At 35.6% G+C, this 26807-nt stretch overlaps 1 protein-coding gene and 1 pseudogene across 3 annotated transcripts in view; one reads left to right on the top strand and one right to left on the bottom strand.

The window, feature by feature from the left end:
- SEPTIN7 (septin 7) overlaps window positions 1–26807 on the top strand; it is a 122256-nt gene that overhangs the window by 52660 nt on the left and 42789 nt on the right. For all 3 annotated transcript variants that reach the window (XM_040644104.1, XM_040644105.1, XM_040644106.1), the window contains one exon: window positions 17688–17794. In XM_040644104.1, the coding sequence (XP_040500038.1) occupies window positions 17688–17794 (107 nt within the window). The remainder of the gene's footprint in view (window positions 1–17687; window positions 17795–26807) is intronic.
- Window positions 12368–17197, bottom strand: LOC103659019 (annotated as a pseudogene).

Below are 26807 nucleotides of genomic sequence, written 5' to 3'. Positions count from 1 at the left end.
CTTTGTAGTCTAAGATGGCTAACTCAGCTCTGAGCATCCTGGTTACATTTCAGCCAGCAGGAACAAGGAAAGAACAAGAGTAGTGCACTACCCTTACAGAGCTGTTCAAGAAGCTACCACATGGGGGTGCCTGAGTGGCTCAGTTGTTAAGCGTCTGCCTCTGGCTCAGGGCGTGATCCCGGGGTCCTGGGATCGAGCCCCACGTAGGGCTCCCTGCTCCGCTGGGAAGCCTGCTTCTTCCTCTCGCACTCCCCCTGCTTGTGTTCCCTCTCTCGCTGGCTGGCTCTCTCTGTCAAATAAATAAATAAAATCTTTAGGAAAAGAAAAAAAAAAGCTACCACATGACTCAGACTCTGGAGTCAGGTTCAAAACTGTCTTAAATTCAAATCCTCCTCGCTTTAGGAAAAATACTACTGTGGTGGCTTTGAGCAGCTAGGTTAGCATGAGAAGGAGTTACAACAGGTCTAGATACCAACCTTGCCTATTTGGATATTCTGCTCAGGGCCCTTGTGGCAGCAACCATTCACAACAGACAGTTGGTCTAAGAACTGTACCTATGTTAGGATAGGTGAAGCAAGGTGCCATATTTAAGAAAGTTGAGGTTGTCTAGGTTTTTAGGTCAAATTTAGTTCCATGTTGGGAATATTGGGAGTACTGCCTAAATCCTACTCACCCTTCGAAATTCAGCTTTTATTTCAGTGGGAAGCTTTTCATTGATCCATAACAGTCTTGTGTTTCTTGCCTCTCCTATGTGCTGTAGTGCTTTGTGCATATCTTCCGTTATACCATCTTTGAATAAAATGGTAAATTGTAGCTTTCTCCCACCCAGATAGAGGGTGTATGTATGGGTATGTGTATAGATTTGTATGGGGGGGGGGTGTGTGTATGGTGGGGGAAGGGTAAGAATGAATGACTTGTTTTTAAATCTTCATAACCTAAGCCTCTACTACAGTGCATTGTACATAGGGACAAATTGTGTACACTTGCATGTAAATTTGCATCTGTTTTTGTTAATTCATCCGTGCCTGTTCTAAGATTTATACCCATCTTTTAAAAGTTGGCTTTTAAAACTGATATAGATTGAAGTTGTTAAGTGACTTTTAATTCTTCTAATTCGGTATTGATATAAAATCTTTGACTTTTAATTTGAAAGGGGTGTTAAATTTAAAATGTCCTTATCTTAATTCATCCTGTTTGTTCTCACCTTTTCCTGTATTCTTAATCTTGTTAAATGATATTACAGAAAAAGTACTTTTTATTGAGTATTTACTATGTACCAGGCACTGTACTTATGTTTCACATGTATTATTTAGTTTATTTCTCACAGTTCATGTATTATGTTTAATTTGATATGCAAAGAAGCATAAAAATTCAAGTATCTTGCTTGCTGTAATCATGCTATAAAGGTAAGATTCTCATCCAGCAAGCCAAAAGTTAAATGCTGCACTAATAACCACTATAATATTGCTTCTACTAGTTGTCCAAAACAAAATCCTGTAAGTCATCTTAAGAGTTTTCTGTCTCGATAATGCTAAGTGAAATAAGTCAAGCAGAGAAAGACAACTATCTTATGATTTCTCTCATCTATGGAACATAAGAACTAGAATGATCAGTAGGGGAAGAAAGGGATAAAGAAAGGGGGGTAATCAGAAGGGGGAATGAAACATGAGAGACTATGGACTATGAGAAACAAACTGAGGGCTACAGAGGGGAGGGGGGTGGGGGAATGGGATAGGCCGGTGATGGGTAGTAAGGAGGGCACATATTGCATGGTGCACTGGGTGTTATACACAACTAATGAATCATCGAGCCTTACATCGAAAACCGGGGATGTACTGTATGGTGACTAACATAATATAATAAAAAATCATTATAAAAAAAAAAAAGAGTTTTCTGTCTCACTTTTCCTTTCCCCCCAATTAAGCCCTAAATATGTTTTAAATTCTTTTTTTTTTTTTTTTTAAGCCTTCCTCTCTTAGTATGCAGGCCAGTGGTTCTCTACCATTGGCTGTAGAGCAGAATCACTTATGGTTCCCAAGCCTTGGCCCTGGAGACTGATTTAGTAGCTGTGAGGCTGAAAACCAGACATGGTATTTTATCCAAATAAATTGCATTGATCCAGACTTCTGTTTTCTATGAGTTCTTCCTTTTCTGTACCTTTCTTTATTTTGCTAGTTTTTACTTATCCTTCAAGGTCTAGCTTTGTTGTCACTTCTTTATGGAAACCTTCTTTAACTCCCATCTGTTTTAGAAGTTACTCTTTGTTTTCTTCCATCTTAAATATAGCTAAATATAAAGCTTATAGCATCTGCTTACTTGTCTGTCTCCCCTACTAGTCTGTAAGTTCACTGAAACTTGGAGTTCTGTCTTATTTTTGCCCCTTTAATCCCTTGTGCCTGATATATAGTTTATGATTAATAAGTATTCACAGAATTATATTTCATACAAAGCAGTATGTAATATTTCGCATTGCTTTCTGAGGATATTTTGTAGTCAGAATTTGACACCATTGGGGCACCTGTGTGGCTCAGTCGGTTAAGTGTCTGCCTTTGACTTGGGTCATGATCTCGGGGTTCTGGGATTGAGCCTGGCAACAGGCCCCAGGGCCCCAGCTCACTGCTCAGCGGGCAGTCTCCTTCTCCCTCTCCCTCTGCTGTACTCTCTCGCGTGCGCGCACTCTCCCTGTCTCTCTCTCAAGTAAATAAGTAAAATCTTAAAAAAAAAAAAAGAGTTCGACATTGGTTTCAGTTTTCAGTATGATCTTGAAGTCTTTATCAGGGCAAGTAAAAGAAAAAGAAGAAATCATTATTAGTCAAATGGTTATGGATTTCTTGTCTACATGGGACCCTACTTGTGAATTATTGATTGTGATCTTATGCATGATGAGAATGTTTAAATATCTGAGAGCAAAATGGTAACTTACCTTGTTTTTCGATGACTAAAAATTAACTTGTTAGAATTTTATTTCTCTGTAATTTTACCTATTTTGCAGTATGCTTTTTGGTTTCATAATGAGGAAAATACATGTTTGTTTTAGAAAGATTTAAGATAGAAAATATTGGTATAAGGGAAAGAAAGTCTGAGTCCAAAACACAGCTCTGAGGTTCCCTTCTAGGTCACCAATGAGAGTATCCCCTCCTTTCTTTAAGAAGTTGTTGGGATTAAAGCCTCCATACCATTTAGTCCTTTGTCACAGTGTTGGGTTCTCTCCTATATTCCCCTGTAGGTTCTCATCCCTTTCTCAGGTACCCCACCAACCTTTCTACTCATTTATCTAGATCTCCCATTGTATGTTCAACACATTAGCTCATACTAAATTCTTAACTGCTTCTTAGTACATTCCTTCTACCTCCTTTCCCTGAAAGAAACTGGAATCTTGAAGGACTTTTCTCCTACAGTTTGTAACTTTTTCTGGGGGAACTTTATTCCTTCACCTCCTGAGTTAGGGTTGGAGGGAGATGGTCTTTTAGTTACCTTCTTTATCCTGTTCCATTGCGGTCTTGAAAATTAGAAAGAAATAGAAATCATTTTAGTACAGAGTAACTCATTCTAAATATTAAATATCAAATTCTAAACTTTAGGGAGAAGTAATTAAGGTCTCCTTCCTTTGATTTGGCTCTTCTAATTAAGTTTGAGTTTGAGGGAAGAAATATTCTGATCTTCTTATTTCCTTGATTCCAAGATATAGTTTATGAAACTACAATCAGATTTGATTTGGGGGAGGTAAGAAATAATACAGTAAAACCCCCAAAACTAGAACTGATAAATGAATTCAGTTATGTCACAGGATACAAAATCTATATACAGAAATCTTTTGCATTGCTATACACTAATAAGCAGCAGAAAGTGAAATTAAGAAAACAGTCCCATTTATAGTAGCAGCAAAAATAATAAAATATTTAGGAAAAAACTTAACCAAAGAGGTGAAAGACCTGTACTCTAGAAACTAGGAAACACTGATGAAAGAAATTCAAGACAACTCAAAGAAATGGAAAGACATTCCATGCTTGTGGGTTGGCAAAACAAATATGGTTAAAATGTCTGTACTGCCCAAAGCAATCTACAGATTGAATGCAATCTCTATCAAAATACCAACAGCATTTTTCATAGAACTAGAACAAAAAATCCTGAAATTTGTGTGGAAGTGCAAAAGACCTCAAATAGTGAAAACAGTCTTGAAAAAGAAAAACAAAACTGGAGGTATCCTAAGTCCATATTTCAAGTTATATTACAAAGTGGTAGTAATTAAAACTGTATGGTACTGGCATAAAAATAGACACATAGATCAATAGAATAGAACAGAAAGCCCAGAAATAAACCTACAATTATATGTCAATTAATCTTCAACAAAGGAGGAATGAATATACAATGGAAAAAAGTCTCTTCAACAAATGGTGTTGGGAAAACTGGACAACAACATGCAAAAGAATGAAACTGGATCATTTTCTTTCTCCATGCACAAAAGTAAACTCAAAATGGATTAAAGACCTAAGTGTGAGACCTGAAGCCATAAAAATCCTAGAAGAGAGCACAGGCAAGAATCTCTGACATTGGTTGTAGCAACATTTTCCTAGGTATGTCTCCTGAGGCAAGGGAAGCAAAAGCAAGAATGAACTATTGGGACTACATTAAAATAAAATGTTTCTGAACAGCAAAGGAAACAGTCAGTAAAACTAAAAGGCAAACCTGAATGGGAGAAGATATTTGCAAATGACATATTTGTTAAAGGGTTAGTATCTAAAATATTTAAAGAACTGATAGAACTCAGTACCAAAAAACAAATAATCTAATTAAAATGGGCAGAAGACATGAACAGACATTTCTCTGAAGAAGGCACCCAAATGGCCAACAGGCACATGAAAAGATGCTTATCACTCATCATCAGGGAAATATAAGTCAAAAACCACAATGAGATGCCATCACTTCATACCTGTCAGAATGGCTAAAATCAAAAACACAAGAAACAACAACTATTGAAGATGTGGAGAAAAAGGAATCCTCATGCACTGTTGTAGGAATGTAGACTGGTGCCGCCACTGTGAAAACAGTATGGAGGTTCCTCAAAAAGTTAAAAACAGAACTACTCTATGAGTAATCGCACATTGGGTGTTTGCTCAAAAAATACAAAACCGTTAATTCAAAGGGATACATGCGCCCTTATGTTCATAGCAGCATTATTAGCTATGAAAGCAGCCCAAGTATCCATTAATAGATGAATGGATAGAGAAGAATGGATAAAGTGTGTGTATATATATACTCATATATATATAAAAGTGTATATACACATATTCATATGTGTGTATATATAAAAGTGTATATATGTGTATATATTCTTTATATACTAATATTCCATTTCTTTATATTCTTTATATTCTATTATGTAGAATATATATATTCTTTATATTCCAATATTCCATTATAATTATTATACAATTATATTTTTATATAATGGGATATTATTCAGCCATAAAAAAGAAAGAAACCCTGCTGTTTGCAACAACATGGCTAGAGCTAGAAAGTATAATGCTAAGTGAAGTAAGTCAGAGAAAGATACATACCATATGATCTCACTCACATGTGGGATTTAAGAAACAAGTGAGCAGAGGGAAAAAAGACAAATCAAGAAATAGACTGTTAACTATAGAGAACAAACTGATGGTACCAGAGGGGCGGTGGGTTGGGGGTTAGGGGAAATAGGGGATGGGGACTAAAGAATACACTTAACATGAAAAAAATAAAATGATTAAAAAATAAAAAGATACTGAAAAAATTTTGACTGTGAGAGATGTTCATTTTTAGAAACGATGGGGGAAATGTGTATTTCTGAATTAAAGAAATTGAGCAGTTCATGAAGAAAAATTTTACTTTGCCTAAACGTTTAGAAATAAGTCTAAATAACTTAGAAATGACTACAAGCATAATTGTGGAGATGAGAGCTAGAGAAAAAGCAGTTACATGTAAGCATTGTTAAACTGGATTCTGAAATTCTTTTCCTTGGCCAAATGATACTCTATATTTATAATTTCTTGTGTTTACTTTGACAGAGATCACCCAGTTACTATAGTTATGGTTTACATTGTAAATAAGTCTAAAAGAATATAAAATACACAGAATAAGTTGTCAAGTAGGAAATTTATTTCCTTTTAAATTGGAGGTTAGCTACTTCTGTCCATATACTCACTAATAATTTACTCTGACGTTTTTTAAGCCTCTGTAACTTTTGGTAAGGTGTCCTGAAATGTTCATCTTGATGAAGCCCAGAAATAAGCTATCTCTTGTTGTTGTAACCAACCTTCGGGAACATCACATATGAATTGAATCTGAAAGCTTTAATCTCAATGTGAGTTATCTAGGAATGGATGGAAGTTAATTTATTTAGATACCTCTTGCCTGGCATGTCAAAAACTGACCAAAGCTAAGTTTTCATTCAGAGTATGTAAGCTACTACTTCATGTAATGAATGATGGGAGTTTCAATGAAGATAGAGAAAAAAATTCACTGTGGGGAAAACATTGTTAAGTGAAAGTATAGTTAGGTGTTTTCTGATTTTTTAGTGAGTATAAAAAAGCAGACAGCACTTTGAAGTTTTATAATAGTATAAGATTCCCAAATACGAAATTTACGGCCACCTCCTTTTAAACTTAGATGAGGAAATTGATCAAATTCCTTTCCAAGGTAATTATGATAATAAGATCAAAGTGGGAAGTAAGGAGCCTAAAATAGAAATGCTAACAATTATGGAAGTTTGACAGTTGGTTTTAGTTGGCATTTATAAAACAGTTTTAAATTTGATTTTTTGGGTGTGTGATCATGTTTTAAAGATAGCCATTTTTGAGGCAATTAGTTTTATTGACAAATCATGTTTGTGAGGAAGAGGGGTAAAACCTTGATTTGGACTAATTGGACAGGAAGTTTTCTGAATTTAAAACCTGAGTATTACTATATGGAAAAAAATGTATACTAGGTGCTAATTTTTATTTCTTTTAGTGCTCACTACTCAGTAAGTAGTGTTCTCTTCATTTGGCTGGTAAGCATACTGAGCCAAGAGATTGCATACAATGGTAAAGGTAGCACATCCATTAAGTGGAAAAGTTAGGATTTTTTAACCTGTAAATTTCTAAAGTTTTTTGAGGTTTATCCTAATTTAAACTCTAGGGAACTTTCTGAACCCTAATCGGTAGGTAAAAATGTTTGGAATTTAATACTACTTTTCTGTGAATATGTTTGTAAATTTCTTTCCCGCCAGCTTTATTCTTTGAACTTGGAAGAAAGAAGGTTGGGTGGACTTTAGTCTAAGTTATAATACTAAAATGCTACATTACCTAGGCAGATCACTTAACATCCCTGGGATCCTTTTCCCTAATGGTAAATAACTACCTCAAAAGATTGTTTGGCAGGTACAATGACAAAGTCTGTCCTAAGGAAAGGTAATGTAAACTGAGTAGAGGGAAATTGGGATATTAACTCATTTAGCTACACATTCAGATAAAACAGACCCCTTTTTTTCTCTGAGGGTCAGAGGACTCATTATTCTTATGCTTTCTTAGGCTTTCATATCCTTGGAGCCTTGCTATTCTTTTTTTATGTATATCCTACATTCTTTCTCTTTTTCCAAAACGTGTCCCACATCTCCACTCATTTCTTCAAAAAAATTTTTTTATTCAATCCTCTGTAATTTTCTCCCTCTGTGTTCATAATTTAAAGTCAGTTCACCCAAAGGATCTCATATTCAGTATCATGCAATTCTTCATGAATCTCATAGATGAGTTTCTCATATATACATTTTTCTTCAGAGTTAATTGCTATAACTTTCTGGAGAAAGTGTCTGTTTATCAAAATTGAAAGTATACATATTCTTTGGATCCAGAGTCTAATTTCTGAGAGTTCATGTGGCAAATGGAAATAACTGTATACAAAGATATAATATGCAAATTAACAGTACATAAAGATATATACATTCTTGGTTTTTTAAATAGCATTATTTGTAGGAGCAAAAAATAGAAAACAGGTGCATTAAAAGGAAGGGATGAGTAAATTATGTCTATAGTGTAAAGTATTAGATACCTACCTATTAAGAATAAGGTAGCTCTGTGTTTTCATTGAAAAGGATGGCCGTGATATGTTACCTTTTCAAAAAAAGGAAATTCCAGTATAAAATGCATGTGAGTCAATTTTTATTTCTGTGTGTATATATAATCCCTTCATATATATATTTGTATTTTTATATGTGAAAGAGAAAGCATGGAAGTATACATTTTGAACTGATAACAGATTATTTTGAGAATTAAAGGAATTATTTGGAAGGTATTTAAGGAAAAATTACCTTTACTTTTTATTATTGAATTATACAAACATCAGGGCTTATAAAATTAAATAGTTGAACTATAAAATAGATGAAAAAGAATATATATACAAATACACATATGTATTTTGATATTAAAAACTTTAAACATGGAAGTAGAGCTTCAGCAATTATTAACTCATACCATTTACCCCATTCTTGTTACTGTTAGTGGCATTAAGTTCTTTCACACTGTTGTGCAGCTGTCACCACTATTGATCTCTAGAGTTTTTTCATCAGCCCAAACTGAAACTCCACACCCATTAAGTAATAACTCTCCATTCTCCCTAGTCCCTGGTAACTGGTATTCTTCTTTCTGTCTCTATGAATTTGACTTTTCTAGGTACCTCATATAAATGGAGTCATATGATAGTTATCCTTTTGTGTCTCATTCATTTCACTTACTGTAATGTGTTCAGGGTTCATCCATGTTGTAGTATATATCAGAATTTCTTTTTCAAAGGTGAATAATATTTCAGTGTATGTATATACTGTACTTTGTTTATCTACTTGTCTGTTGATGAGCATGTGGGTTGTTTACACCTTTTGTTTTGTCCCTTGCATCTGTTGATGAGCATTTGGGTTGTTTCCACCTTTTGATTATTGTGAATAATCCTACTGTGCACATTGGTATGCAAATATCTGTTCAGTTCTCTGCTTTCAGTTCTTCTGCATATATACCAGAAATCGAATTGTTGGATCATATGGTAATCCTCTGTTTAAATATTTGAGGGATTGTCATACCATTTTCCACATTGGCTGTACCATTTAACATTCCCATCAGAATGCCGTTGGGCTTCAATTTGTACATCCTCACCAGTATTTTTTGTTTTGTTTTGTTTTTTGCTAATAGCCATTCTAATGGATTTGAAGTGATATCATTGTGGTTTTGATTTGCATTTTCCTGATGACTAGTGATGTTGAGCATCTTTTTTTTTTAAGATTTTATTTATTTGAGAGAGAGAGAATGAGCAAGGGGGAGGGGCAGAAGGGAGGGCGAAGGAGACTCCCCACTGAGCAGGGAGCCCAAAGCGGGGCTTGATCCCAGGACCCTGAGATCATGACCTGAGCCAAAGGCAGACGCTTAACTATCTGAGCCACCCAGTTGCCCATCTTGAGCATCTATTAATGTGTTTATTGGCTATTTGTGTATTGTCTCTGGAGAAATGTCTAGTCAAGACCTTTGCCCATATTTAAATTGGGTTGTTTGGTTTTTTTGTTTTTGAATTGTAGGAGTCTTTTACATGCTGTGGATATTAATCCCTTATTATGTTTATGATACACAGATACCTCCTGTGGTTTGTCTGATAGTGCCCTTCAATGCACAGAGATTTTAATTTTGATGGTCAGTTTGTTTAATTTCTTTTGTTGCCATCATGATTCAAGGAAAGGTTCAAGAAATCATTGCCAAATCCAGTGTCCTAAAACTTTCCCCTTGTGTTTTCAGAGTTTTATAGTTTTACCTTTGATCCAGTTTGAGTTAAATTTTGTTATGATATGAGGGATGGATCCTACTTGATTCTTCTGCATGTGGATATTCACTTTAACCAGCATCACTTGTTGCAAAGACTGTCCTCTGCCCATTGAATGGTTTTGGCACCCTTGTCAAAAATCATTTTAGCATTTATATGAAGGTTTATTTCTGGACTATTCTATTTCACTGTTTTATATGTCTGTCTTTATACTACCACCGCACTGTTTTGACTACTGTATCTTTTTAGTAAGTTTTGAAATCAGCAAGTGAGTCCTCCAACTTTCTTTTTCAAGACTGTTTTGGCTGTTTGGGTCCCTTAAGGTTCTGTATGATCTTTAGGATTTTTTTTCTATTACTGCAAAAAAAAAAAAAAAAGTTGTTGGGATTTTGGTAGGGAGTGAGTTCAAACTGTAGATTGCTTTAGGTAGTATTGACATTATAGCAGTATTAAGCCTTCCACCCCATGAAAACTGATGTCTTTCCATTTATTTAGGTCTTTTAAAATTTCTTTCAGTGATGCTTTGTAGTTTCAGTGTACAAGTCATTAGCCTCCTTGGTTAAGTTTATTAATAACTACTTTATTCTTATTCATACTACTGTAAGTAGTATTGTTTTCTTAATTTCCTTTTGGGATTGTTCATTGTTAATGTAGGAAATGCAAATGATTTTTTTGTATTGATCTTTTTTTATCCTGCAATTTTGCTGAATTCATTTATTAGCTCTAACAGTATTTTTGTGGAATCTTTAGGGTTTTCTACCTATAAGATTGTATCATCTGTGAACAGAGATAATTTTACTTCTTCCTTTCCCATTTGGGTGTTTTGTATTTCTTTGCCTTGCCAAATTGCTCTGACTACTGTGTTGAACGGAAGAGGAGAAGATGGATGTCTTTGTCTTATTCCTGATGTCGGAGGAAAAGCCTTCAATCTTTTACTATTGACTATGATGTTAGTAGTGGGCTCTTTATATATGGTCTTTATTATAGTGAGGTAGTTTCCTTCTTACTATAGTTTATAGAATTTTTTTAATGATAGGGTGTTGAATTTTGTCAGAGGCATTTGTGCATCACTGGAGATGATCATGTGTTTTTTCCCTCTTCATTAGGTATTGATTTTTGAATGTTGAACCATCCTTGCATTCCAGGAGTAAGTCCCACTTTGTCATGGTGTATAATTCTTCTAATGTTTGCTGTTGAATCATGGTTTTTTTTTTTTTTTAAGATTTTATTTATACTATATCAAAAACTAATGATGTACTGTATGGTGACTAACATAACATAATAAATAAATAATAAATAAAAATAAAGTTTTTATTTATTTATTTGACACAGAGGGGGAGAGAGAGCGAGCACAAGCAGGGGGAGCAGCAGGCAAAGGGAGAGGGAGAAGCAGGCTCCCTGCTGAGCAGGGCGCCCGACATGGGGCTTGATTCCAGGACCCTGGGATCATGACCTGAGCTGAAGGCAGAAGCTTAACCAACTGAGCCACCCAGGTGTCCGAATTATGTTTGTTAATACCTTTTGAGGATATTTGCATCAGTATTCGTCAGGGATATTAGATTATAATTTTCTTGTGGTTTTGTCTGGCTTTAGTATCAGGGTAATGCTGACCTAATAGAATGAGTTCGTAAATGTTCTCTTTTCAGTTTCTTGGAAGAGTTTAAGGAGGATTGGTGTTCATTCTGATATAAATGTATGGTATGGTTCACTGATCATGCCATCTAGGTCTAGGGCTTTTCTTTTTTGAGGTGGTTTTTCACTACTGTTTCAGTCTCTACTAGTTTTAGGTCTGTTCAGATTTTCTATTTCTTAATGGTTCAGTCTTAGTAGGTTGTATATATCTAGGAATTTGTCCAGTTCCTCTAGGTTATCCAATTTACTGGCATACCATTATTTATAGTACTCAAATGATGCTTTTTATTTTTGTAAAATTGGGAGTAATAGCCACACTTCCTTTTCTGATTTTAGTAATTTGAGTCTTCTTTCTTTTATTTTTAATCAGTCTAGCTAAAGCTTTGTTAGTTTTGTTAATCTCTAAGAAATAACTTGTAGGTTTGAGATTTTTCTGTTCTTTATTTGATTTGATTTATTTGGTTGTTGATTTCAGATCTTCATATTTATGTAAGTATTTACAGTTATAAATTTCTCTCATAGCACTGATTTTTCTATATCCCATAAGTTTAGGAATGTTGTTTTTTTGTTGTTTCATAGTATTTTCTAATTTTCCTTATGATTTCTATTTTGATGTATTAGTTATTTAAGAGTTGTTTAATTTTCACCCAAATTGTTAATTTTCCATTTTCCTTCTGTTTTTGATTTCAAGTTTCATTCTATTATGATGGGCAAAGATACTTTTTATGATTGCAGTCTTTTTTTTTTTTTAAAGATTTTATTTATATATTTGACAGAGAGAGAGACAGCCAGCGAGAGAGGGAACACAAGCAGGGGGAGTGGGAGAGGAAGAAGCAGGCTCATAGTGGAGGAGCCTGATGTGGGGCTCGATCCCACAACACCAGGATCACGCCCTGAGCCGAAGGCGGACGCTTAACCACTGTGCCACCCAGGCACCCCTGATTGCAGTCTTTTTAAACTTATTATGACTTGTTTGTTTTATGGTCAGTTTTGGAACATGCTTCATGTGCACTTAAGAAAAATGCGTTCCAATGTTGGATGTAGTGTTTTGTCTGTTTTTCAAGTCCATCTGTTTTAAGTGTTGTTCAAGTCCTCTTGTTTACCTTCTGTCTGGTTCTTCTATCCATTATTGAAAGTGGAGTATTGAAGTCTCCAACTATTATTGTAAACTGTCTATTTTCCCTCTCAGTTCTGTCAGTTTGCTTCATATATTTTGGAGCTTTGGTGTTCGGTGTACATATGTTTATAATTCTAATGTCCACTTCATAAATTTACCCTTTTATCAATATATAATATCCTTCTTTTTTTCTTGTAGCAGGTTTTGACTTAAGTCTGTTTTGTCTGATAATAGTATAGCCACCTCACCTTTTTTTGGTTATTACTTGCATGGAATATATTTTCTATCCTTTTACTTTCAACCTGTGTGTGTCTTCCAGGTAGCATACAGTTTGATCATGTCTTTTTAGTAGTTCTGGCAGTCTGCCTTTGGGGAGTTTAATCTACCTACATGTAAAGTAATTACTGATAATGAAGAGCTTACTAATGTCATTTTATTATTTTCTATATGTCTTAAGCTTTTGTATACTCATTTATACTCATTTACTCCTTTACTACCTTCTTTTGTGTTCAGTTGATTTTTTTGTAGTGTCACATTTTGATTCCCTTTCTCCTTTCCTTTTTTTGTATATTCTTTAGATATTTTCTTTGTGGTTACAGAGATTGCATATAACATCCTAAGTTATAGTAATCTAATTTGAATTTATACCAACCTAACTTTAATTGCATACATAAACTACTCATAGTCTCTCCCCCGCTTTTTATTATTGATGTCACAAACTGTCTTTAAACATTTTGTACTCATTAACATAGATTTATAATTATTTGTTATTCATTTGTCTTTTAAATCTCACAGAAAATGTAAGGTGGAGTTAACAAACCAAAATTAACAATAATACTGGTTTGTATTACAATAATACTCGTGTGTTCATTATTTATCTTTACTGGAGATCTTTATATCTTCACATGGCTTTGAGTTACTGTCTAGGGTCCTTTCCTTTCTACCTGAAGTAATCCCTTCAGCATTCCTTATAGAGCATGTATAGCGATAATGAATCTCCTTAGTTTTTATCTGGGAAAATTTTAATTTCTATTTGAGTTTCCAAGCACAGTTTTGCCAGTTACAGAATTTTCATTTGACAGTTGTATCATCACACTGCTCTCAGGCCTCCCAAGTTTTCTACTGAGAAATTAGCTGAAATCTTATCGAGGATTCCTTCTATGTGTTATGTTGCTTCTCTCTTGCTGCTTTCAAAATTCTCTCTTTTCTTTGTCTTTCATCACTTTGTGTCTTGGTGTGGAGTCACTGTGGGTTTATCCTGCTAGGAGTTGAGATTCTTGGATTTTAGTTTTATGTCTTTCATCAAATTTGGAAAAAAAAATTTCTTTTTCCCTTCAATAATCTCTTTGATCCTTTATCATTCTTCTTTTTCTGAAACTCCCATAATGTATATACTGGTCCAGTTGCTGGTGTCCCACAAATCTCTTAGGCTGTGTTTACTTCATTCTTTTTTCTTTCTGATCCTTAGACTCAGTAATTTTAAATGTCCTGTCCTCAAGTTTATGGATTCTTTCTTCAGCCTGCTTAGTTCTGCTGTTGAACCTCTTTAGCAAATTTCTCAGTTCAGTTGTATTTTTCATCTCTGGAATTTTGTGTGGTTCCTTTTTACAATTTCTTGATATTCTTGTTGTAGTACATCGTATCCCTGATTTCCAGTACTTCTTTGTCCTTTTTTTCCTTTAGCTCTTCGAATATATTTAAGATAGGTATTTTAGGGGCGCCTGGGTAGCGCAGTCGTTGGTCGTCTGCCTTCGGCTCAGGGCGTGATCCCGGCGTTATGGGATCGAGCCCCACATCAGGCTCCTCCACTGGAAGCCTGCTTCTTCCTCTCCCACTCCCCCTGCTTGTGTTCCCTCTCTTGCTGGCTGTCTCTGTCAAATAAATAAATAAAATCTTAAAAAAAAAAAAAAGGTATTTTAAAGTCCTCATCCAAATCCAGTATTTGTGCAGCTTCAGGGGTGGTTTCTGAGAATTTGTTTGTTCCTTTCTATGGGCTTTGTTTTTCTGTTTCTTTGCATGTCTTGTGATTTTATTGTTAAAAAATGTGCATTTGGAAAAACAGTCACCTTCCTCATCTTTGCAGATTGCCAAGTGTCAGGGCAGTCATCTGATGATTAGCTGGGTATGTTCTGAGTCTAGAGATCAGCCTGCAGTGAAAGTTTGGCCTGGTACTGTATGTGAATTTCTCAGTTCCCCTTGTGTACATGGCTGCTTTTGAATGTCTTGATTCTCCAAAGGGTCTCACTCTAACTTCTCGTTAGGGCCTTAAGTATCTACTATATCTATCCACCCAAAATTTTCTGCTCCAGGCATTCATGGGTTTATAGTCCCCCTTCAGCCTTCACCATTGGTGTCCAGTGCTTCTTCCACCTAAAATCCCAGTTAGACAAGACAGACCAGTCCTTCTGGCAGACCCTAGAGAAGTTAGAATGTTTTAAGTAAAGTCAGCCCTATTCTGTCTGGTTTGAGGGAGGAATGTAGAACTGGGCTGCTATTTCCTTGAGTCCCAGACATACTATATAGAGAATAGGGCAAGAACAAATGAAAATGACCTGATCTTTGTTGTTCATGGCATTTTCTTGACTGGGCATTTGTTTGGTTGCTGTAAATCTTTGACTTTTTCCAGAGCTTCTAAAAGGTTAATTCAGCCAGTTTCTAGTTGTTTTTGATGTTTCTGTGAGGGCCTGGAACTTCTTAGTCTGTCATTTTGCTGATGTCACTCAAGAATGCTTTTTAAATTATAAAAATAAAGTTAGCGAATGAAATTTAGAGCATACAGAAATGTAGGAAGCTAAGAAAAAAAAATCTTACAATTCTACTCTGTAGTAACCACTATTAACGTTTTGATGTGTTGTCTTTCAGGCTTTTTTTCCCTTTCATCATGCCTTATATTTTGTCCTGCTTTCTCTTGTTCTTCTACCTACCACCAAAAAAAATAAATAAATAAAATAAAAAATTTAAGTTAAATGAATAAAATAAGGTCTCTAAACATACTTTTAGTTAATACAGTGTTAATTTTTGAATTTAGTGTACTTTTGCATTTGGCATCCCAGAATATTTTTACAAGTACTCAAATTTTTCATTTATGCTTCTAAGTGAAAACAAAGACACCTTTTTCTTTTCTTTATTTCTCCCTTTTTTCTTCTTCTTCTTCTTCTTCTTCTTCTTCTTCTTCTTCTTTTTTTTTTAATAGAACACAGGTCAAATTTATTAGATTTGTCCACAGTCAGCAGTGGTGATCTCACTGGTCTTCCCATTCCTGGACCCAAATCACTCCATGGCTTCCATGGTATTCATGCCCTCTTTCACTTGGCCAAAGACCAAATGCTTGCCATTCAACCACTCTGCGTTAACAGTGTGGATGAAAAACTGGAAAGCGTTTGTGTTGGGTCCAGCATTTGTCATGGACAAGACACCAGACCCTGTGCTTCAGGATGAAATTCTTACCATCAAATTTCTCCCCATAGGCGCCTGGGTGGCAGAGCAGTTGGGCGTCTGCCTTCAGCTCAGGGCGTGATCCCGGCATTGTGGGATCGAGCCCCACATCGGGCTCCTCCGCTGTGAGCCTGCTTCTTCCTCTCCCACTCCCCCTGCTTGTGTTCCCTCTCTCGCTGTCTGTCTCTATCTCTGTCGAATAAATAAATAAAATCTTTAAAAAAAAAAAATTTCTCCCCGTAGATGGACTTAATGCCAGTGCCATATGGTGTATGAAGTTACCACCCTGGCACATAAATCCTGAAATAATCCTGTGAAAGCAGGAACCTTGAGAACCAAATCCTTTCTCCCTAGTGCTCAGGCCATGAAAGTTCTCTACTGTCTTTGGCACTTTGTCTGTGAACAGCCTGGAGGAGATGCAGCCCACAGCAATGTTGAAGAACATGGTGGGGTTGACCGTGGCTAGACAGCGGGGGGGCTCTAGGGCAGCGACATTTGCAAGGCCTAGATATTTCTGATTATCCCCACAGTCTTGGGTTTTATTCTAGTCTTTACTTCTTTATTCAGTATATAAGGGTTAAGAAAGAAGTAGGTATGAAGAACCTATAATTTATTTTCCTTTGTCTTAGAAATTTCTGGAATTTTTACATCTAGAAAAAGGTGGCATGCCCTCATTCAGAGGGGTAAGCCCTGATAACCTAGTGTGGATCTTAACTTTCTTGAGAGCCAATATAAAAAGAAAGAACTCAGCCTACACAGAAACAGTAATGTTAATATTGTGACATCAGTTATCGAGGCTAAAGGTGCCTATTAAACCAACTGAACTATTAACAATAACTAGATTCTTTAATCTTGTGCTATATTAATTGATAATTGTAGTATGATTTTTAAATTATTTAGCCTTGTATTATGTATATCTTGAAGCTATTTATATTTTGGTAAAAATTATATATTTGGTATGTTGTACTAAATTTGACATAGAGGGTTTAAAGAAGAGTATGTGAATCTTAGTGGTAATTGTGTCCTACGTTCTTCCATTCCTACCTCTTACCTCAGTCAGAAGCACTATAAAAAGTAATTACCTATGATTTTGGGGGGGGTGGTTTATGGAAAAGTACCCTTAATACTTAAGCTGATTGATACATGGGTGAGTAAATTGCAAATACTTTTTTTGTGGTTCACTTTTATACTAAGACGCATTGTGATTAATTTTTCTTTTGTTATCAGCAGATTTCTCCTTTTTATAGTTGTATGATTTCTTTTTTTGGTCATTCATTAATTATTGACTATAATAAATGTTTATACCTAACTTCTTTTATTTTTTATTTCACGGAAGTAGCAATATATAATCTAAACTTGGGTGTTTCTTTCATAACTAACTTTGGTCTCTAGGAATACATTACTGTTAAAAATGGAGACTATTGTATTAGATACATTACTTTTAAAAAGCACAGATTGTAGAATTACAAAGCTAAAAAGATTCCTTGGAAGCATGAGTCTAATTTTATAAGAAAGTGAGGACAAAGAACTTACTCTAATAGGGAGTCTTTATAGTATGTTTTCTAATGTCACTTCTTTGTTCCATCAAGAATTACTTGTATAAAGCAAGTTTGATTATAGTATTGGTTGAATATTTAAGGTTGGTAAAGTGGCCAACTTTAACACATATTTCCTCCCCCATTTCTTTTAGGTGAATCTGGACTCGGGAAGTCAACATTAATCAACTCATTATTCCTCACAGATTTGTATTCTCCAGAGTATCCAGGTCCATCCCATAGAATAAAAAAGACTGTACAGGTATGTACATTAGTATTGTTAATTGATGATAAGCTGGAGTAATGTTAATACACACAAAACACATGCTATAACTTTTATTATGCTTCCCTAGAGATAGGTTTTATATTTGGCCTCATCCAATGTAAAATGGTAAACATGATTGATGATTAAAAAGAGGAAGGGTGAGCACAGGTAATCAGAGGCATTATCTTGACTAGAACCTTCTAAATTTGTCCCTAGGACCCTCTTTGAGATTATACCGTGATGTAGTAAATAATACCCCTAGAGTTACGCTGTGCAACATGGTAACTACTTGCCATATTTAGCTATTAAGTTTGAATAAGTTAAAAGCAAATAAAATGTAAAATTTAGTTTCTCAGTTACACCAGTCACATTTCAAGTGCTCAATAGACATATGTGGCAAGTGGCTACCATTTTGGGTAGTATAGATGTATTTCCACTGTTGAAGAATGTGCTAATGAACAGTGTAGAGAAAACATGATTTGCAGAAAAACCATTATTATTTAAATACAGTGTTCTATATTACTCAGTGGCATAGTCCCATATGATGAATGGCAATTGCAATTCGTTAAGGCTCTCAAGCTATGTGTAGTATAATTTAGTACTTCTCAGTCTTTAATGTGTGTTCAGATCAGCTTGTTAAATTTAGTTAACTGTTTTAGTTAGTTTAGTCTGAGATGGGCTGAGATTCTGCATTTCTGAAAAATTTTAGGTGACGCTGATGCTGCTGACCCATAGACCACACTTGACAGAATGCTCTAGACTCCAGATCTGCACCGTTTAGTACAATAGTCAGTAGCCACATGTGCCTGTTGAGCTCTTAGAATGTGGATAGTCCAAATGGAGATGTTATGCGAATATAAAATACATCTTAGATTTTGACAATTTAGTATGTAAAAAAGAATATAAAGAATCTTATTACTAATTTTTTATATTGATACACTTTGCAGTGATAATATTTTGGTTACATTGCATTAAATCAAATACATAAATTTCACCTGTTATTACTTTTTAAAGTGGCAACTGAAAAGTTTTAAATTACTTATGTGGCTCACATTACATTTTTGTTAGACAGCACTCCTCTAAACTATTAATTGAAAAAGTTGTTAGTGGATTGATGCAGTAGTAATACATAGCACATAAGCAGAGAGGAAGGGAGTGAATAGTTCTCGCTGGAGCAGGCTTTATTCAGGCTGGACGTGGTTTTGAAGGATTGGTAGTGATTATGCCAGTGCACAAGGTAGGACGGTCTGGAAATTCTGGGCAGAAACTCATACATATCAAACTCTAAGGTGCAGTTTAGTAATTAGATTCTTAAGAAGTAATTCTGTCAAGTGAATATTTTGTTTCTTTTTTTAAAAAAGTTTTTTTTTGTTCTAGGAATTTTTTTGTATCCTTCATAGAGCTTGAAATTTCAAATTACTTGCAAAAATGTACAGTACATTGCTTATTTATTTGGTGGTCAGTTTTGGATATTCTAACCCTAAGCAAGAAGAGGAACTTTCAATTTTTTAATTTGGGTATTTAAATTCAAGATAAGTAAACTATGTACGTAGAAATGATAAAGAAACCCCACAGTATAGATTCCTAAGTTCAAGAATATTTAGTCTAGGGGCACCTGGGTGACTCAGTTCGTTAAGCATCTACGTTCAGCTCAGGTCACGATCCTGGAGTCCCAGGATCGAGCCCCGCCTCAGACTCCCTGTTCAGCGGGGAGTCTGCTTCTCCCTCTGCCCCTCACCCCACTCGTGCTCTCTTTCTCTCTCTCAAATAAATAAAATATTTTTTTAAAAAAGAATAGTCTAAAATATGTTAGATCTTAATGGTCATGTACCTGCCGGTAGTGCTCTTGGTAATTACTGCTGGTGAGAAAATTTTCTGAGCCCTCTTTGTAGTTCTAGCATATAGCGTAAGGCCAGGCTTGCATTAGTAAGTCACTAGCATCTTCCAGGTACTATTCCAAGCAGTTTACATGCATTAACTTATTTAATTCTTACAACAACTTTATGAGGTAAGTGGTATTATTACTGCCATTTTACATATGTGGAAATAGAGGTACGGACATGGTCATATCCCTGAGATCACGTAGTTAGAGTGACAGAACTGGATACAAATCAGCAGTCTGGTTTAGTGTGTATTCTATCAAATTATGCTGTCTCTATACTGTTGATAATACATGTTAGTTTCATAGGTTAACCGGTTCTTAATAGGTGGATTAGCTTTCTTTTACTACATCTCCCTTTTTAATAATGTTTCATCCAGTAGCTTTTTGGTTTTGTTTTGTTTTTTTTTTTTCACCTTTTCTTTTAAAAATCTTACATAGGGAGATACTTTCCCAACTAGGCAATTTAGACAAAATGAGGGCAAAATGATTTGATCAGTGAAGTCATCTCTTCATCATAATTATTAATATGTGAAAGTAGTTTAAATAACATAAAAAATGCCTCTATAAGCAATAAGGGGCTGATTCATCTTTTGTTAGCTAGTAAGGGATACTTATAGGAAGGGATTTTTTTTGTTTTACTTTTTAAATCTCAGTACATACATGGTGTTTACTGTTGCTTGTTAGGTTTGAATTTGCAATCTGGACTCAAGGGTAAGGACTTCCCTTTAAATATTAAGCTTGAAATTCCAATAAACTGCTGAGTGGGTGATGAAAGCCAATTAACTCATGAAAATTTTGTACCTTACCATGTTTTATTTTACTTTGCTTAATAAAGACAAAAGAACAATATTCTAGCTTTGTTGATTCATCCATGCAGTGATTTTTGCCAGTGTCTATAAACACATGAAAGTATCAGCACTTGCAATTTCAGGAATTCAACATATAGAAATCTAACTTGTCATACTCTATAGCAAAGGATTTGCTCAAATAATGAGAGATTGCTTGTAAGTAGTTATAATTGTGTGTATTCTGTCATGGTCCACAGATTGTAAAAAGGATATTAAATAGGATTCATTATCATATTGTTGTCAGTGATTCTCCATATTGTGAGACTGAATATTTTTCCTTTTTCTTATCTTTTCAATTTTATACAGTGACCATGCTTTTATAATTTTTTAAAAAAATGCCTTTCAGAAAAGAAAATATAAACACCAAAAGATAAAAAGTATTTATGAGGAATAAGAGTCATATTAAGAATTGATTCTAGGTCAATTCAACAAAAGTCTGCCCCCGAAAAGTCCTTATACCAAAAATAAATTTGCCAAACAAATCAACAAATTTATTAAAAATACTGATAGACTGTACGGTACTGTCTACCCTAAACCAGTTGCTCAGACCAAAAAACTTGGAGCCATTCTTAACTCCTTTTTTCTCTCTAAATCCACATGCAGTCCATCAACAAATCCTGTTACTTCTACTTTCACAATATATCCAGAATCCTACTTTCTTGTACCGGTCATATCCAGGGCTCTATCATCTCTCTGCCTAGATTATTACAATAACCTCCTAATTTGCCTCTCTGACATGATCCTTGGCCACCATCCCAATCTTTTTAACAAAGCAGTGAGAGTCGTCTTTTACAGTCTCAGAACAAGGCCAAAGTCCTTATAATATCTAGGAGACCCTATAAGATTTGCCCTCACCCCTCTGTGTAACCTATCTCCTACACTTTTCCGCTTTTGGCTTATTCTGCTCTGGCTAAACCAACATCCTTGCTGTTCTTTGAACAGGTCAGTCCTACCTCAGGGCCCTTACACTTCTTGTTTTTCTACCTCCAGTGTTCTTCCCTGAGATTTCCTCATGGCTTCCTCCCTAATTTTCACCAATTCTCTGCTTAAAAGTTAATTTCTCGGTGAGGCCTTGCCTGGCCACCTTATAAACTTCTTCCTGGCTCTAATTTGTAAGCTCTGTGAAGGTAGGAACTTCATTTTATTCACTGATTAAACTCAGTTCTTAGAAGTGCATCTGTTACATATTAGCATCCAGTATTTGTTGAATGATTGAACGAACGGTTTTAAAAATATATAAGACTTTGTGTTTAGTTGGAATATTTTAAAATTTGATGATCTTTGAAGTTTTGTTAATCTTTTTTTCTTCGTCTGTGAAGTTTTGTAAATCACTATTTAGAATAAGTGAAATTTTAAATTTGAGAATTTTTGAAGCTTTGACTTTTGACAGTTTTAAAAGTCTTACTATTTTTTATTTTTTTCTTGAGCAAAATTTTTTTAATATAATTTTTTAAATATGTAGCTTTATACTAAAAGGGCACAAGTTTTAGCATGAAGTTTGATGAACTTTTGTATATATCTCCAAGTAATTACCACCCAGATTAAGATACTGTAGTACATTTCTAGCACCCTGGAAAGTTTCCTTGTGCCTCCTCTCAGTCAGTATTACACCCAACTCCAAATATAAATAGCTTTCTGACTTCTGTCTCCATAGATTAATTTTGCCTTTCTTGAACTTCATTTGGATATATACTCTTTTGTGTCTGATTTCTTTCACTGAAGATTATGTCTGTGGTATTTGTGTTGTGTAGCTATAGTTCTTTTTCATTGTTGTATAATACTCCATTTTATGATTGTTTCATAAATTCTATTGTGGATAAGCATTTGGGTTTTCATTTTTTTACCAATATGAATATTTTTATACATTCTTTTAGTGGACCTGGACACTCATGTTTGTTGTATGTCTGTCACATTAAGTATAAAGGTATTTTATTGTTTCAGTTAATTTTCTTTGATTTCTTATGAGTTTGAACATGTCTTTTATACTCACTAACTATTCAGATTTCATTGAAGTACTTTGATCATCTTAATATTCCCTCTTTTTCTCCTTGATTTGGAGGAGTTCCTTATCTAGATAATTGTCCCTTACATTTCAGACACCAAAGGTAATTTCTCTCATGTTAAAGATGATGGGAGAGGCTCTCAGGTTTTTTTTTTTTTTTTTTTTTTTAAGATTTTATTTATTTATGTGACAGAGAGACAGCCAGGGAGAGAGGGAACACAGCAGGGGAGTGGGAGAGGAAGAAGCAGCCTCCCAGCAGAGGAGCCCAATGTGGGACATGACCTCATAACGCCGGGATCACGCCCTGAGCGGAAGGCAGACGCTCAACAACTGCACTACCCAGGCGCCCCATGAGGCTCTCAGTTTTTTAGAATTGTTTTTACATTTGCTTGTGTCCTAAATAATCCTGTCTAAATTCACTCGACCTTCTTTTAAGGTAGCATTTCAGTAGTGTTCTCTTCTATTGTGACTATCTTCCCAACTCTCCCTTTTTTTTAAAATAAAGGAGTAACTAGGGCTTGAGAGTATCTCTAGTATGATTTTTAGGACAAAGGCCTGTGAATCATTATTTTTTTTTAATTAATGATTTTTTATTATATTATGTTAGTCACCATACAGTACATCCCCGGTTTCCGATGTGAAGCTCGATGATTCATTAGTTGCATATAACACCCAGTGCACCATGCAATACGTGCCCTCCTTACTACCCATCACCAGCCTATCCCATTCCCCCACCTCCCTCCCCTCTGAAGCCCTCAGTTTGTTTCTCAGAGTCCATAGTCTCTCATGCTTCATTCCCCCTTCTGATCACCCCCCTTTCTTTATCCCTTTCTTCCCCTACCGATCTTCCTAGTTCTTATATTCCATAGATGAGAGAAATCATATGATAGTTGTCTTTCTCTGCTTGACTTATTTCACTTAGCATTATCTCCTCCAGTGCCGTCCATGTTGCAGCAAATGTTGAGAATTCGTTCTTTCTGATAGCTGAGTAATACTCCATTATATATATATATGGACCACAACTTCTTAATCCAGTCATCTGTTGAAGGGCATCTCGGCTCCTTCCACGATTTAGCTATTGTGGACATTGCTGCTATGAATATTGGGGTGCATATGGCCCTTCTCTTCACTACGTCTGTATCTTTGGGGTAAACACCCAGTAGTGCAATGGCTGGGTCATAGGGTAGCTCAATTTTTAACTTTTTAAGGGACTTCCACACTGTTTTCCAGAGTGGCTGTACCAACTTGCATTCCCACCAACAATGTAGGAGGGATCCCCTTTCTCCACATTCTCTCCAACAATTGTTGTTTCTTGTCTTGTCTATTTTTGCCATTCTAACTGGCGTAAGGTGGTATCTCAGTGTGGTTTTGATTTGAATTTCCCTGATGGCTAATGATTTTGAACATTTTTTCATGTGTCTGCTAGCCATTTGTATGTCTTCATTGGAATTGTCTGTTCATATCTTCTGCCTGTTTTTTGATTTATTTGTTTCTCGTGTATTGAGTTTGAGAAGTTCTTTGTAGATCTTGGATACCAGTCCTTTATCTGTAGTGTCATTCGCAAATATATTCTCCCATTCCGTGGGCTTCCTCTTAGTTTTTCTGACTGTTTCCTTGGCTGTGCAGAAACTTTTAATCTTGATGAAGTCCCATAAATTCATTTTATCTTTTGTTTCTCTTGCCTTTGGGGATGTGTCATGAAAAAGGTTGCTTTGGCCGATGTCATAGAGGTTGCTGCCTATGTTCTCCTCTAGAATTTTGATGGATTCCTGTCTCACATCGAGGTCTTTCATCCATTTGGAGTTTATTTTTGTGTATGGTGTGAGAGAGTGGTCAAGTTTCATTCTTTTGCATGTAGCTGTCCAATTTTCCCAGCACCATTTATTGAAGAGACTGTCTTTTTCCCACCGGATGTTTTTTCCTGCTTTATCAAATATTAGTTGCCCAAAGAGCCGAGGGTCCATTTCTGGGCTCTCTATTCTGTTCCATTGGTCTATGTGTCTGTTTTTGTGCCAGTACCATGCTGTCTTTGTGATCACAGCTTTGTAGTACAGCTCGAAATCCGGCATTGTGATGCCCCCAGCTTTGTTTTTCCTTTTCAACAGTTCCTTGGAGATTCGGGGCCTTTTCTGTTTCCATACAAATTTAAGGACTATTTGTTCCAGTTCTTTGAAAAATGTCCTCGGTATTTTGATCGGGATAGCATTGAAAGTGTAGATTGCTCTGGGTAGCATGGACATTTTAACTATGTTAATTCTTCCGATCCATGAGCATGGAATATCTTTCCATCTTTTTATGTCTTCCTCAATGTCTTTCAAGAGTGATTTATAGTTTCTAGAATATAGGTCCTTTACGTCTCTGGTTAAGTTAATTCCAAGGTAACGTATGGTTTTTGGTGCTATTGTAAATGGGATGGATTCCCTAATTTCTCTTTCTTCGGTCTCGTTATTCGTGTATAGAAATGCAACTGATTTCTGAGCATTGATTTTGTATCCCGCCACGTTACTGAATTGCTCTATAACTTCTAATAGTTTGGGAGTGGCTTCTTTTGGGTTTTCCATATAGAGTATCATGTCATCTGCAAAGAGAGACATTTTGACTTCTTCTTTGCCAATTTGAATACCTTTGATCCCTTTTTGTCGTCTGATTGCTGTTGCAAGGACTTCTAGTACTATGTTGAATAATAGTGGCGAGAGTGGGCATCCTTGTCGAGTTCCTGATCTTAAGGGAAAGGCTTCCAGCTTTTCCCCATTGAGAATAATATTTGCAGTAGGCTTTTCATAGATGGCTTTTATGAGATTGAGAAATGTACCTTCTATTCCTACACTCTGAAGGGTTTTAATCAGGAAAGGATGCTGTATTTTGTCAAATGCTTTTTCGGCATCGATTGAGAGGATCATATGGTTCCTGAGTCTTTTCTTGTTGATATGATGTATCACGCTGATTGATTTGCGAATATTGAACCACGCTTGCATCCCAGGTATGAATCCCACTTGATCGTGATGGATAATCCTTTTAATGTACTGTTGGATTCTATTAGCAAGTATCTTGTTGAGGATTTTGGCGTCCATATTCATTAGGGAAATCGGTCTGTAATTCTCCTTTTTGAGGGGGTCTTTGCCTGGTTTGGGGATCAAGGTAATATTGGCCTCATAGAATGAGTTTGGTAGCTTTCCTTCTGTTTCTATTTTTTGAAATAGCTTTAGGAGAATAGGTATTATTTCTTCTTTGAATGTTTGGTAGAATTCCCCAGGAAAACCGTCCGGGCCTGGAGTTTTGTTATTTGGAAGGTTGTTTATCACTGACTCAATTTCTTCATAATTAATTGGCCTGTTTAAGGAATCAATTTCTTCCGGTTTCAATCTTGGTAGTTTATAGGTTTCCAGGAAGGATTCCATCTCTTCCAGATTGCTTAGTTTATTGGCATATAGCTGTTGATAAAAATTTCTAATAATCCTTCCAATTTCAATGGTGTTCGTCGTGACCTCTCCTTTTTCATTCATAATTTTAATAATCTGGGTCCTTTCTCTTTTCTTTTGGATAAGTCTTGCCAGTGGTCTGTCAATTTTATTGATTCTCTCAAAGAACCAGCTTCTAGTCCTGTTGATCTGCTCTACTGTACTTCTGGTTTCTGCTTGATTGATTTCAGCTCTAATTTTGGTCAACTGCTTCCTCGTGCGTGGATTAGGCCTGTCCCTCTGTTGCTGTTCCAGCTTCTTGAGGTGAGAATATAAAAACTGCATTTTAGATTTTTCTATTCTTTTGAGTGAGGCTTGGATGGCTATGTATTTCCCCCTTAGGACTGCCTTTGCAGTATCCCATAGGTTTTGGACTGTTGTATTTTCATTCTCATTGGTCTCCATAAATTGTTTAAGTTGATTTTTGATTTCCTGGTTTATCGAGTCATTCCTGAGCAGGATGGTTCTTAGTCTCCAAGTGTTTGAGTTTCTTCCAAATTTTTCCTTGTGGTTGAGTTCCAATTTCAGAGCGTTGTGGTCTGAGAATATGCAGGGGATAATTTCAATCTTTTGGTATCGGTTGAGACCTGTTTTGTGTCCCAGAACATGGTCTATTCTTGAGAATGTTCCATGGGCATTAGAATAGAATGAGTATTCTTTGGTTCTGGGGTGTAGTGTTCTATATATATCTATGAGGTCCAACTCGTCGAGTATGGCATTCAAAGCCTTTGATTCTTTGCTTAGTTTTTGCCAGGGTGTTCTGTCTATTTCTGAGAGTGGAGTGTTGAGGTCCCCTACTATTAATGTATTTTTATTTATA

Source organism: Ursus maritimus, unplaced genomic scaffold, assembly GCF_017311325.1.
Source record: "Ursus maritimus isolate PB19 unplaced genomic scaffold, ASM1731132v1 scaffold_3, whole genome shotgun sequence".
NCBI lineage: Eukaryota > Metazoa > Chordata > Mammalia > Carnivora > Ursidae > Ursus > Ursus maritimus.
The sequence above is the reverse complement of the archived record's forward strand: the minus strand, read 5'-3'. Positions and strand labels throughout refer to the sequence as shown.